Genomic DNA, 12,749 nt, shown 5'->3' on the forward strand with positions numbered 1-12,749 from the left:
CTGGGAGTGAATTACACCGTAATTTCGGGTTTCTTGACGGCCAGGATCTGGAGCCAGGATTGCACCGTACTAAACCGTTTTGAGAAACGCCCGAACCTCTTTCGGGCACCTCATTATTGATCATCCCAAGAATGGCCATCCGTCTTCCCAGGTCCACCATGAATTGTGAATGGTTCATCGGTTTATTAACATTATATGAGCAAGACCCTCTGGGTTATTCGATAGATTGAGCCTCACCAGCTCATACTCCTAACCATTTGCAGGACCAGACTGGAGTCTTGCTGCATTTGCCATAGCTTGAGAGATAATGCATAATGTCCTCCCGACGGTTGAAGGCAGATCCTTGGTACTTGGTAGAGAGTCTTTGTGAAATCTCGGAAACGCAGAACAAACTACTCCCGAATAAGTGTTCTCGCAGACCTGGTATCATCCAGTGCTTCAGCAGCGAGCTCACGTCAGTGTAAGTGGTATTTTGTGTCTATTTAGGGCTATTTAACTTAGTCTTGCCGCCTATCTTGGCCGGCCGGTCTCCTCCGTCCTGCGTCTCCATCCACCTGGCCCTGCGCGCCCGAGGTGGTTGCAGATGAACCCTCACCCTCCAACCGCCTTCGAAGACCCTCGAATTCTGTCCTTCTTCTCGGTGTCTTGACTCCGACCATCCACCCGGGAAGGCGCCATTTTGTCAATGGAACTGGTAGCAAGTCGTTCCTCCACGAGTGTCCCACAATCCAACCGACCGCAGCTCCCAGCAGTGAACCCGGCCACTGGAAGAGTGCCAACTGTAGAGCGAGAGCGTAGCGGTACGTCTTGTCAGAGAAAGTCAATCCGACAAATTGGTCGTTTGTGGGCGGAGCTGCGGAAGCCGCGACGCGATATCGGTAGATATTGGGGATCGCAGCATGATATTGCGCGAGGATAGCGAAGATGATCGGGGTAGGGCCGGCTGGCATATAGTTGAATAGACCCGCGGTCAATGTCCGTGGTATGATGGACAGTAGAACAGGAGGTATCACTGCAGTGAAGAGAGCTGATACAGCTACAAATGACTAAAGCGCTGTCAGCATCACTCCGTCCACTACTCAGGCCTTGCAGCCACTCACAGCGTATTTCCTTGATCCCCATATTTGTTCAACGACCCTCAAGTGGTAGAGAGTCATTGATGCGAAGAGGACCTCGCTCGAGTTGGTGCAGCATAGCTGGTACGCCAGCAGGCGCCAGAACTGATGATAACGCCATAAATGAGTGTCTACAACAATGTAGAAGTAATGCTTGACGTCAAGCAAGCTGGCAGCAATGGAGCTCGTCACAAGGCCAAGAACGAGGGTGCGCGTCACTGGCGCATTCGTGAAGGACATGTTGTGGTTGGACGTCTATTGCATCGTAGGCCGGGTTGCTTTCTCAGCAACACTCAACTGGTGGAGGGGCAATGAGGACGATCCCTTGCCCTTGGATTGAGGCACCTGCTCTGGCTCGATTTGAATGCGCCCTTGCTGCGAGGGGTTCTTTGCCAGCTGCCACGGAGCTTGACTCAATCGTGTTCTGATAGTATTGCGCAAATTCGTGGTGTTGTCGGAATCGACGGGCGGTGCCGGAGAGCGAAGGGCGACCAAAGGATGGTTGATGCCAGGTGGTTTCTTTGGCTGTCGCCGAACCCACTTGGAGCTTGATGCACAGCTTGTGCTGTCCCTCCTCAAGTGTGTCCTGGGTTAAAGCCGTGCAGTAGGGGAATGGCCCCAGCCTCAGGCGTTGCGACGACGCCACGAAAGAGGTGGACCCCCAGAGAGCGAGACCCACAGGTTCAAACTTTCCCATGCAATGACGAGGCTGGAGGGCTGAGTGTGGCTTGCCCACCCGCCAGATCCCCGGATTGCTATTCGCTCAACGAATTACTGGGCAGCTTCCCATTCAGTGCCACCCTTGCGTCCCTTGCGTAACCCTGTCACGACGTGTTTCTGTGAGGCGCAGAGCTCTGGGCACACGCCGCCGCTGCCGTTACTCCAAGCTTAAGATTCTAGGCACTTCACCAGGTTGCCAACAGATCTGACGCGACCCTCACATAGCGACACCACTGATTTCTTGTAATTCTTGTGAAAGATATTCGTCCTACATTCTCTTCCCAATTTCTTCCCTAACGATAATCCCTCCTAACGCATAGTTCAACACATTTACAACTTTCCTTCTTCCCTACCTTACGCTGAGCATCGCGCCAGAGCCCGATCAGACAGCATGTCGGAAATATTCATTAACCACATCACTCGATGGCTATTTAGTTCGCCGCCTGCCGAGTGGGCAATAAACCAACTGCGCGAACTCCTCATCGGGGCCTTGAAGCAAGGACCGGTTCCTCAACATGTCGCATTCGAGATGGATGGCAATAGGCGGTATGCCCGCGGCAGGAAGATGGAGACGATAGAAGGCCACCACCACGGTTTTGAAGCCCTAGCAAGAGTGCGCGCTCCCATGGCTCTATCTTGTGTTGCGCTTGCTGACTTCCATCACAACAGGTTCTCGAGATTTGTTATAAGTGCGGCGTCAAAGTCGTAACCGTCTACGCCTTCAGCATAGAAAACTTCAACCGCCCGCAATACGAGGTGGATGGTCTTATGCAGCTGGCCAAGGTGAAGCTCGAGCAGCTGACGAAACACGGCGATATCCTGGATCGATACGGCGCGGCGGTGCGTGTACTTGGACAGAGAGATCTGATTCGCAAGGATGTTCTGGAGGTGGTCGACCGGGCTGTTGACATGACCAAGTACAACAAGCAGTAAGTGGGCAGAAGCTACCGCTCCAGATATCTCAGGCTGACAGAGTCAGAAATGTGCTCAACATCTGCTTTCCGTATACTTCGCGGGAAGAGATGACAACGGCCATGCGATCCACGGTACAGGAGTATATGATGCCCCCTGGGCCCAAGTTCACGCCCTTCCCGGCTGCTCGTATTTCGCAAAAGATCATGTCGAAGCAACTGGAGCACCGAGAGCCCCTTCCGACCATCCGGGACACATCGCCGGCTCCCTCTTCACGATCAGATGGCGATGATGGTGCGTCGTCGTCGACTACTCTTCCTCCCGACTCGCCTTCACCGCCTAGGCACAGCGGCGCAGCAAGCGGGCACCGCCTGAAGAACCCAGAGACCATTACGGCTGAGACTCTCAACAACCACATGTACACTGCTGGAAACCCTCCGCTGGATATCTTTGTGAGAACTAGTGGCGTAGAGAGACTCAGCGATTTCATGCTTTGGCAGTGTCACCAAGATACGCACATCTTCTTTTTGAAGTGTCTTTGGCCCGACTTCGATTTGCAGCACTTTCTGCCTGTGCTTCTGGAGTGGCAGTGGAGGCAGAAGCAGATTGAGAGAGACGAGCGGCCGAAACAGGCGATGGCCAAGGCACGAAAGCTTGCCTGAACCTGTCCCATTGAACATAACGGCCGAGGGTTTCCATAGGGAGGCGTTTCTTAGTTATTAGTAGTTGTGTTTGGCTGGAAAGAACCAGCTTCGAGGTCTTTTGCTTATGATTGAGAGACCGCAAGGAGGGAAGGCGGGCCTGATACCACGAGAGAGTGTTTGTAAACCATATTGATATCCATCAACTTTATGTTTCGTAGACGACGCCTTCTTATTGTGCAGGAAGGGAAGTTGCCCGTGCAGCTGCAAATTCCGGCAAAGTTCACGTAACGGCGGAATGATAATTGGAATGTTACAAAGGGACGCATCGAGTGATAGTTACCTACTCCAGACTTGGACTTATCAAGTTGTGGCGCCGACATAGCGATACCCCAGGAATGACGCAGTTGATGTGGCTGATAGCGGATTGCCAGTGTTCAATGAGGTGCTGCGCGCAACACTGGCCCAGTGCCCGGGACGTGACTTGAGGCGCGATGTGCGGGCTCCCATTCTCTTTTTTTTTTCCCCATTACCGCTGGGTCTCAAAGTAAATGTGGCTGAAATGCGCGGCGCGCCAGGCACAGGGCCAATGGGAAACTGGGAAGGGACCAACCGCGGGCGGTGGACAGGTTCAGGTGAGCTCCGCTCAGGCCTCAGGCCCAAATCACTCGCTAAGTGACGGATGGGGTCACTCAACCAGCCAGTCCTCCTCCGCCCGCGGCAGATAGGTCCCCAAAAGTGCGTCGGATGGATGATGGAAGATCCCGCGGCCTCGCTCTTCATTTTCCTCGCGCACTACCCCCTCTCACCACAAGCATTCTACACCGTCTAGGTTTGCATATCGATCAGAATGCCTTAGGATTGTCAAATTCTTTCTCAAATTTCAAAAATCTCGTTTCCACTGACACGAGAACCTTCTAAAGTTTACTCTTCCCTCCCACCGCACCCGTTTCTCTACGTCCGTCACTGCGCCAGACCCTCGCTCTCTCACTACGACATTCGACCTCGCGCGTTCCTTGCGGCACGCCGATCGACGTCGCGATGAAGTCGGCAAAGACGTCATCGGGGGATACTCCCTCAAGTCGGAGGTCCCAACCCGTTCGACAGACACGAACCAACCCCCCGCGCGTCTCCTCTGGCCTTCGAGGATCAGCGAACGGCCGAGACTCACTTGCTGGCGGTTCTGCTTCTGACCAGCCCATCGACATTTATCCTGCTATATCCTACTTCTCCGATGCCATTGCGGCCCTCCCGAAAGAGCTCGTCCGACACTTTACACTTCTGAAAGAGGTCGATGCCAAAATATTTGCTCCCGAGGATGCGCTCTTCAAGCTCGTCGACGCTGCCATGAATGCCCCTCTTCCACAGCCCCGACCAGTGAATGATGCTTCCAGCAGTGTCGCACCTGCGTCGGCCCCAATGAGTGCACAGAACAGCTCCAGCGGAGTCCCTTTGGGTGGCCCGGCTCCTCCTCCAGCTCCCTCGACCGACGGTTCCTACGCGACATCCATCTACGACCCGAGCAACTTCCCCCGTAGACAGCTTTTCCGACAGACGGCCTACAAGATTCAGGAGATGCTCGGGTCATTGGAAGAGAAAAACCATGTCATCTCGACCGCGAACGATGCCCTCCAGAAACAGCTGGCCCGGATTGACGATGTCTGGCCGCACGTAGAGAACGAGTTTAACGACGAGGCGAAGTGGGGGAGCGATACCCATTGGGCATACCCTGAGAATCGAGCTGCCACCAAGGCGGCACATACTGAGCGCTCACGGCGTGAGGGAGCTGCTGCGATCTCGGCAGCCGCTCAACAGCTAGCTGAGGAGGCCGCTGCTCGAAGCGACGCACGCAAGCAGGCTGTCCAAGCTAAGAAGAGTCAGAAAACGCAGGCTCAGCCTCATGAATCCGAACTTGACGACGCTGAAGGTCGCAGCAAACCAGAACCGACGAAGAAGGGCCATGGAGGTGGCAAGGCGCGCAAGGCAGCTGAAGCTGCTGCCAACGTCGGCTTAGGAATTTCAACAAATGGCAACACGAACGGAGCCGCGCCGCAACCCAAGAGGCGCAAAGTCGAGAAAACTCCCAGTGGAAACAACGCAGCGGAGCGGGCCATGAGCACCGTCTTTGGAGCCACAGCTTCGAAGGCGAAGACGACAAGCCCGAGAGAGACCCCAGCGCCAGAAGGTGGCGGTCCGAAGAAGCGAAAGGCACTGCCGACGGGTACCGGTCAAGCAAAGAAGAGGTTTGTATCCTTCTGTTTGCGACAAATTGCCGTCAAAGACTATGTACTGATGTCTCTTATAGCAAGAATGGAGCCGCCGGCATGTCTCCGTCGGTTGCTTCGTCTCCTGTAATGAGCAACTTCCCTGACCCAGTGTTGCCTCGAGGCTCCCCCGCGCCGATGACTGTGACCCCTGTACCCCCAGCTCCCAAACCTCCCACTGCCTCGAGGGCCAAGCAAAGCACCACACAACAAGCAGCTGTGGAAGGCGGTAAACAGTCTCGGCCGCCGTCGGCTGCTTCAGGAACCAAGCCTAACGGAGCGGCCACGACCGCGGCACCCCTGCCTCCACCGACACCCGAAGCGGTGCCTCTTCCTGTCTTGCCGAAGCCTGCAGCCGAAGTAAAAGCTGCGTTCAAGGAGCCCTCCGCGCCGCCGGTGCCAGAACCGACGAAGAAAGAGCCCGATACGGCTGAACCGAGCATCAAGCCAAGTATTCCGGCGGCGAAGCAAAAGAAGGAAACACCGAAGCCCGAGGAGCCGGAGACGCCAGTGGAGACACCGGCACCAACTGGTCAGACGGTCACCGCTGCGACAGTGACAAAGAGTGGACGCGCCAGCAAGCCTTCAACACCAGCCATGGCGACCTTCCAGGAGGCAGCAAGGCCTAAGTCAGCCCGCACTACGGACGGCACGAAGGCCAGCAAACGGAAGAAGAGCAGCGCGGTCATTAACACAAAGACTGCCAAGGCAGCGGGCCAGCCCGAAGAGAGTGACGATGTAGATGAATCGGAGATCCAGGCGGGCAAACGCAGCTACGATTACACGGAGGATGAGCCGACGTATTGCTACTGCCAAGGTGTAAGCTACGGCGAAATGGTTGCCTGTGACGCAGCAAACTGCGAGCGGGAATGGTTCCATCTCAACTGCGTAGGCCTCAAGGTGGCACCTACCGGAAGCTGTAAGTTTTGATATCCGTTTGTGGTTGACCGCTGGTGCTCGTATACTAACGTCGAACCAGCGAAATGGTATTGCGAGGTGTGCCTGCAAAAGTTCTCGAAGTCGGGCAAGAAGCTCAGCCACAAGTACAACGTGCTGCCAAATTCCCCCAGTATCTCGGGCAAGCCACGACCTCCTTACGCCTGAGTCGGTTGTTACGAAGTAAATGTAATGGGCAACTCAGGGGTGGTATATACCACAGTCCATATGGCGTTGGTTTGCATTCTGCCGTTTGGCATGGAAGTCGGGCGCAATGTCCTGGATACCTTTGAAGCATCGGGGGTTCGTTGTGGGAAGAAATGGATTCAAGTGGCTCAAGACACATACAAAGTTGCTGCCCCTTTGGGAATGGAGTAAAAAGTACATATTACTGGGATGGCAAGAGGCGCGCGGTGTCTTTCTTTCTTTTTGGAGTTGTTCAACTGGGTTGTTTGGGACACACAGAGTCAGCAATCTGGCCCGTCATGTCGAAAGCGTTCTTGTCTTGTAACCCGTCATCTGCAACTGGCCACGGTCGGCAGTCCCTTTTTCGCTGGGGATTAGACGAGCATCTACGAATAATTGAGAGCTACGGCTCAAAACGGTTCAAACGTTTCCCCATGACTTGAGCACCTTATTTCCCCGCCATTGAGGATTCCTTACGTCTTGAGAAATACCCCATTACTCGGCTCGTGGGGAAGAGAAAATGCATATCTCTTCTTCGGACGGTTTCTTGCGTTCTGGCTTTCATGCCGCTCTTCCCCGGTGCTTTGGCCCCACGAGAGTTTCATACCCCGTGGGTTTTCCCGCCGCGGAAGCTAAGCCGGGCGTCGGACCTGAAGCTCCTCCTGCCTGCTCGTCCGGAGGAGAAAAGGGGAAGGGAGCTCGTTAGGAAGGAGAGGTGTGCAAAATGCATGACATCGTGACTTTTTTCAATTTTGACCGAGCAAATGCGGTGAAGCGAAATCCGGGGGATTGCGGGGGGAAAGCTACCTAGTACCGTGATGCAGGGGGCCTCCGGTGGGATAATTCCCTTTCGCTTTCGAGGTGAGAAATTTCAACGCGGTCTAGGCCCTTGGTTTCATCAAGTTTATGGAGAGGAGACACAGATAGAGGCGAGCAGAACGGCCTTTGGCATCTAGGGTTCGGCGCCGCCAATGCCCGAATTCGGCCAGACCTCACTCAGGGTACGGCAGGTAGGATGTGCCCTTCTCGACAAGTTGATGAACGGCCCCCTTATTTTTGTGACCTCGATAAGTCGGTGAATAAAAAGAATGGGGGAGTACAAATATCGACGACCCCATGGTAGAAACAGAAAGGAAAAAGATTGCCCTGGCTGTGACATGTCACATATTCATTTGGGGCTTGGATGTGGTTTTCCGGGGTAAACATCCCCACCTCTTGGCTCTTTGGAAAATTTCTTGACAATCAAAGAAAACCAAAAAAGGGGGTGGGCGCTTCAGAATACGACTGTCCATAGGAGTAGTTGCGTTGGGCGTGAAGCTGAGGGGAGTGCAGGCGGCGAATAAGTGATCTGAGGCTAAGTGGTGAGGCTACCTTAGGCGCGTGCCTTGAGGGTGTGCCGTTGTCCGAGGCAAGGTAGTACAACTTTCCTATCCGAGTCTGGTCTGGTTTAGATACGATATGGGAATAGTTTTTTGAGGGGAAAACCTGGGGTAATTTTGACGGGTCCTGAGTGGCTGGCTGGCTGGCTGGCTGGCTGGAGGGTACGAGCGGGCAGGCATCTTTTTTTCGTAGGTTGTGTACGTAATATGTGTTGTCAACTTGACTGTGGGACAAACCCGAGCTTGCGACTTTGTAGTTTGGGGAAGGTTATGCCGCTTGCCTGCCCAATAATTCGTCGATTGGCAAAACCAACAGAGATGGTAGGTAAGACATGCACCAGGTACGCGAAGACCCCCTCTGACTTTGACGGAACCTCGCCTCCAAGGGACTTTCGTCTGTACTACGGATACTTGGAGAAGTCAAGTACCCCAGCACCCGCTAGGTCGACCTATTTCTCAGACCTGTTCCAGAGATGCCGGAGATGGGGAGTCTGGAGAAGGGGGGAGGGGGGTTGGAACTTGGTTAGTATCGTCGTTTTGTGGTACTGTTGTTGTTTCTACGTTGCGCGTGACCGACCACTAAAGGGAAAACCATGACTACAAGAGCTATTACTATGACTAACAGCAAAAGCACCATGACGGGGTCGGGGGCAAGTCATGAGAAACACCCAAGGCATTGGCATTGGCATTTGGTGTCAAGCCCCCCCCTGAGCCCTGGCTTAGGTATTCTTTTTTGACAAAACGTGCGAGCAAAGCATGGCGCCATTCGATGGGGAGATGGAGACATTTCGCTTTCTCGACTAATGACTACTACGGCGTGTACGGCGTATACGGCATTGGTGTTTTGGACAGATTTTGATCCGGCAATACGCTTGCTTGCAGCCTTGCACGCCCTGTTTTTTGTCCCTTTTTCTTTCTGCTTTTTGCAATGCGCGTGACGCCTAAGGCGGCTGTGTCGGATTCCACGGGTTTCTCGGTTTCGACGCTCATCTTATTGTGGTCATCAGACTGGATTCTCTCAGTTTCAGCAGTTAGTAAGTAAATTGAACATCGAAGGCGGCGACAGGGCCAACAATAACAACTGGGTGGGTGTGAGGTCCAATGCTTCGCTTTTACAGTTTTGCAGCTCTCTCTCTTTAGGTCTAGGAGTCGATGAAAAGCACACATGATGCTGGAACTAAACCGACCTAGACCCAACGCCGACAGGGTGGCACAAGGCGGTTGGCCTCGGTTCTGAACTTCTGTCACGCTTGTTTCTCTGGCCTTCTCTCTTTACACTAGCCTCTGGCTTTCAGGGGTGGATAATCTGGGGCAACACCACGCGGCCCCCAGCGACCCCGACCTTTTTCGAGCCCGCCAACCGGAGATCCGCTAGGATGCCACGGGTGCTAGGATCTTCCCGCTCATTCGTACGAGTGCTTCGTACCTGTCTGCTCTCCTGCCTTTCCGTTTCTTGTGCTACCGTAGCAGGTAACAGGGTCTGAGCAAGGAGAGACAACGCCGGCGGCGGCATCAAATGGTGAGAGGGCTAGATCTGCAGACAGACAGACGCCAGGAGTCTTGAGACTTGTACGTCTCGTCTGGGCTTATTCCTGCGTGCGAGCGCAGGTGTAAGAGCCAGGGAGGTCCGGATACTCACTACCCAGTCAGTTGCATGGGTACAGTAGAGAGCTGCAATATAGTTGACCGTGATCGATTCTTGCTCTGTATACCAGACTGGCATGGACGTCTAATGATCTACCCGGGGACGGTACTCGAGACCTGGGGAACTGCTCGCCCTGCGCTCGGGAAGACCTTCCAGGCGGGCCTTTTCGCTTTTCAGCTCGGAACCCCCTTGGGTCTTTGGTACCGCCTCAGACTCAAATTTTTTGCCTGCCTGAAAAGAAGGCGCGTGCTCGCTTTGGCGCACAGCCCGATTTTCTGTTCTGCTCGCTTCGTTCCGGCAGTGAAAGGTCAGATGACCGATTGATGAGGTGGCCCTGGAGCATCCCGTCCGTATCCGGTCGAAGAACGGTTTTGAAATGCCAAGCACTCCTGTTTGTACCTGTCTATCCGGATTGCTGGGGAACTGGACAGAAATTCGTGGTTGTCGTTTTCCCTTTGGTCAGAGGTGCGTAGTCGTTGTGTGGTTCCGATCGGGCGACCATCCGACAACCGGAACGGCCGTCTCGGGTGCGGTACCGGTCTTCTGTCGGCTTTGTCGTGGATTACACTACGTAGTCAGCGACATCGCAAACACCAAAGCTCACAGTGACAGAGATGGAATGTTAGCGGGCTCTCTCGGTGTTTGAGATGGAGCGCCGCTGGCACCGCGCTCCTTAGAGCCTGGAAATGCCGAGCCGAGGAGATGCTCTTTCCTGGCGTGACTCTGTGTCACTGTGTGAGGGTAACGGTGTGCGTGTCTGGGAGTGAGATTTCCTCATCTTACCGGAGATCAAGTCTTGTCGTCGACGATCTCTGGCGCAAGAGGCTGCGTTTGCTGCAAGAGGTGTCTTGGATTTGGATGTCGTTGTCGATTTGCTTTTATTCTTATGCACCTAGAGAGGTTGCGCTGCGGTATAGAGTGAGGTACTTCGTACCGTAAGGTACGTCCCCAAAGGCAATGTAACGCTGCATCAAAATGCGAGCAGGGCAGCAGGCACACAGGATTCAGGAATAGAAGGAGTGGAGGGCAAGGCAGGTACTTTCTGCAAAGCCTGGGCTTAGGTAATCTGACGTCCTCTAGGGTACTTGCGTGACTCGACTTTTTGAGAGCGAGCATTGGGAAGCATTGGAGAGCTTGGAGAGCATTGGAGTCATTCTAAAAAGTTTTCCCAGTTTCCATTAGTCGACAATTGTATCCATTACGTTTCCGAACCGCACTTCTTCGCCTCATCTGATCACTTCCCCAAGCCAAGCTTTTCAATTACACAACCACGCAGCCAGTTCAGCTCCCAGACGTGACCCGGCTCTCTCAGCTCTGCGCAGCTCTCGGCCCCAGCGTGTGCTGTCATACAGTCACGCTCACACTTCTCCCAGTCTCTTCCCCGTCCTTTTCTGATGTGGAATTGGATCGTCCCTCTTTTTTTTTTCTTCTACGAATCCCGAACCATCATCCATGTTCCCTTGGACTCGGTTCTGGGCCCCGATCTTTTTTCTCTTGGTTTTTTTTTTCTCTTCTTTTTTTCTATCTTTCTAGCGGGACCGAATGACCGACCACCATCGACCGACTTTGTCTTGCCAGCCGCTCATCTTCCGTGCGCTATGGTCGCGGCTCGCTGTAGTCGATTCAACTCCGTTGCCTGACCTTGACATCACCCTGCCTGCTCATCGAGTTACCATCTTCGCAACCCGCGATGGCTATGGCTACATCCAGTCAGACAACGGCCTGTCCGGGGCAAGGTTGGACAAGTGCGGAAGACGACCATTCCTTGACACATCTTGCGCATTCGTTTAATGACTGAACAAACCTGAGCAATGATGTTATGCTTCAGCTCATTGCCTACTGGCTCAACCCGACACACCCATGACATTCTCATTACCAAATACCCGTCCAATGGTTGGTTGCCAGCCTGCTTCGTGTCGCCAGCATTTTTTCTCCTTCGCCAGCCCATTCGTTCTATTTTCCCATCCGGACCTGGTGTTGTTTGACCGGTTCATGTCCCTGGACCATGGACCTTGACATGGACTACCATACCCGACGGACATCGTCTACCGTCCGTGAGCACGAGGAAGCAAAGCATGTCACCTGGGGGCGGCACGCCAGTACTGCCGTACCGCGCCGTGTCATGTACGGACAAGGCTCCGCCTCCATTTGGATGAAGCTCTGGATGCTCATGTGACGAGGCAAGTCTCCATTCCTTTGTTTCCATTACCCAATTTTTGGCCAAGAGCAACCCTTTGCCTCTTCAACTTGCTATATTAATCTGCGGGCCGCTCACACTCACACACACACGCCCGGCTACTAACGCCCAGTGCAAGCCACTATTCCGCATGACATTAACGAGACATCCTCAACCCCAACCTGCCTCTTGCGATACTGGTTACCTTACTGTACGAAGTACACGCCCAGTCCCAAACTCCCAAGGACCTAAACCCAGCCCATCCAACCCGATATCCTGATCCTAATCCGGCCCAGACGCGATCCGTTGGATGACTCTATCCCAATTCGCCCCTGTCTCTTGATTCTCACGCCCCGTATACACCCTTATACATAGAGTATCTACTCCGTACTTCCCTCTCCCTTTCCCACACCAATATCACCTCAACGATTGCGAAGAGCACGTCTTGCCTTGTGCCACGCACTCCCTTCACCCCCTCGTCTCGACTCCTTTCCCCAAGTTCCAACGTTCCCTGGTCTTGGTCTAGTAACATCACAAACGGTTGAGGTTGGACCACCTGAACACGCCAAACCACCATCTTCCCCGCATCACCATAACTTCCTCTTACCTAAAAGCCCCGGTCTTTGACTAATAGAAAAGTCGCTTCTGGCTTGCTCTGTCGACGGACCCGGGCCCCCGGTCTCGTCTTTCCTACATTGCAGCTCACACATTTTTTTTACGCTTTGCCATACGACTAGTCTCTTTCTACCTTACCCCGGCTTGTTCAGAAAGAAAG

At 53.9% G+C, this 12,749-nt stretch overlaps 3 protein-coding genes across 3 annotated transcripts; 2 read left to right on the top strand and 1 right to left on the bottom strand.

Annotated features, from left to right (window-relative positions):
- Positions 1-497: 497 nt before the first annotated feature.
- On the bottom strand, positions 498-1,355 carry CCOS01_02849 (UBA domain-containing protein Ucp14; the record flags this gene model as incomplete). Its single annotated transcript, XM_060451036.1, has 2 exons — positions 498-1,046; positions 1,101-1,355. The coding sequence occupies 2 exons, from the start codon at positions 1,353-1,355 to the stop codon at positions 498-500; spliced, it is 804 nt and encodes a 267-aa protein (XP_060317301.1).
- Positions 1,356-2,226: 871 nt separating this feature from the next.
- On the top strand, positions 2,227-3,409 carry CCOS01_02850 (di-trans,poly-cis-decaprenylcistransferase; the record flags this gene model as incomplete). The annotated part of the gene is made up of 3 exons (XM_060451037.1): positions 2,227-2,448; positions 2,505-2,764; positions 2,815-3,409. 3 exons carry the CDS (start codon positions 2,227-2,229, stop codon positions 3,407-3,409), a joined length of 1,077 nt encoding a protein of 358 aa, XP_060317302.1.
- Positions 3,410-4,429: 1,020 nt separating this feature from the next.
- On the top strand, positions 4,430-6,756 carry CCOS01_02851 (PHD-finger domain-containing protein; the record flags this gene model as incomplete). The annotated part of the gene is made up of 3 exons (XM_060451038.1): positions 4,430-5,631; positions 5,694-6,571; positions 6,632-6,756. 3 exons carry the CDS (start codon positions 4,430-4,432, stop codon positions 6,754-6,756), a joined length of 2,205 nt encoding a protein of 734 aa, XP_060317303.1.
- Positions 6,757-12,749: the final 5,993 nt, after the last annotated feature.

Source organism: Colletotrichum costaricense (assembly GCF_030867565.1).
Source record: "Colletotrichum costaricense strain IMI 309622 chromosome Unknown Scaffold_3.1, whole genome shotgun sequence".
NCBI classification, from domain to species: domain Eukaryota; kingdom Fungi; phylum Ascomycota; class Sordariomycetes; order Glomerellales; family Glomerellaceae; genus Colletotrichum; species Colletotrichum costaricense.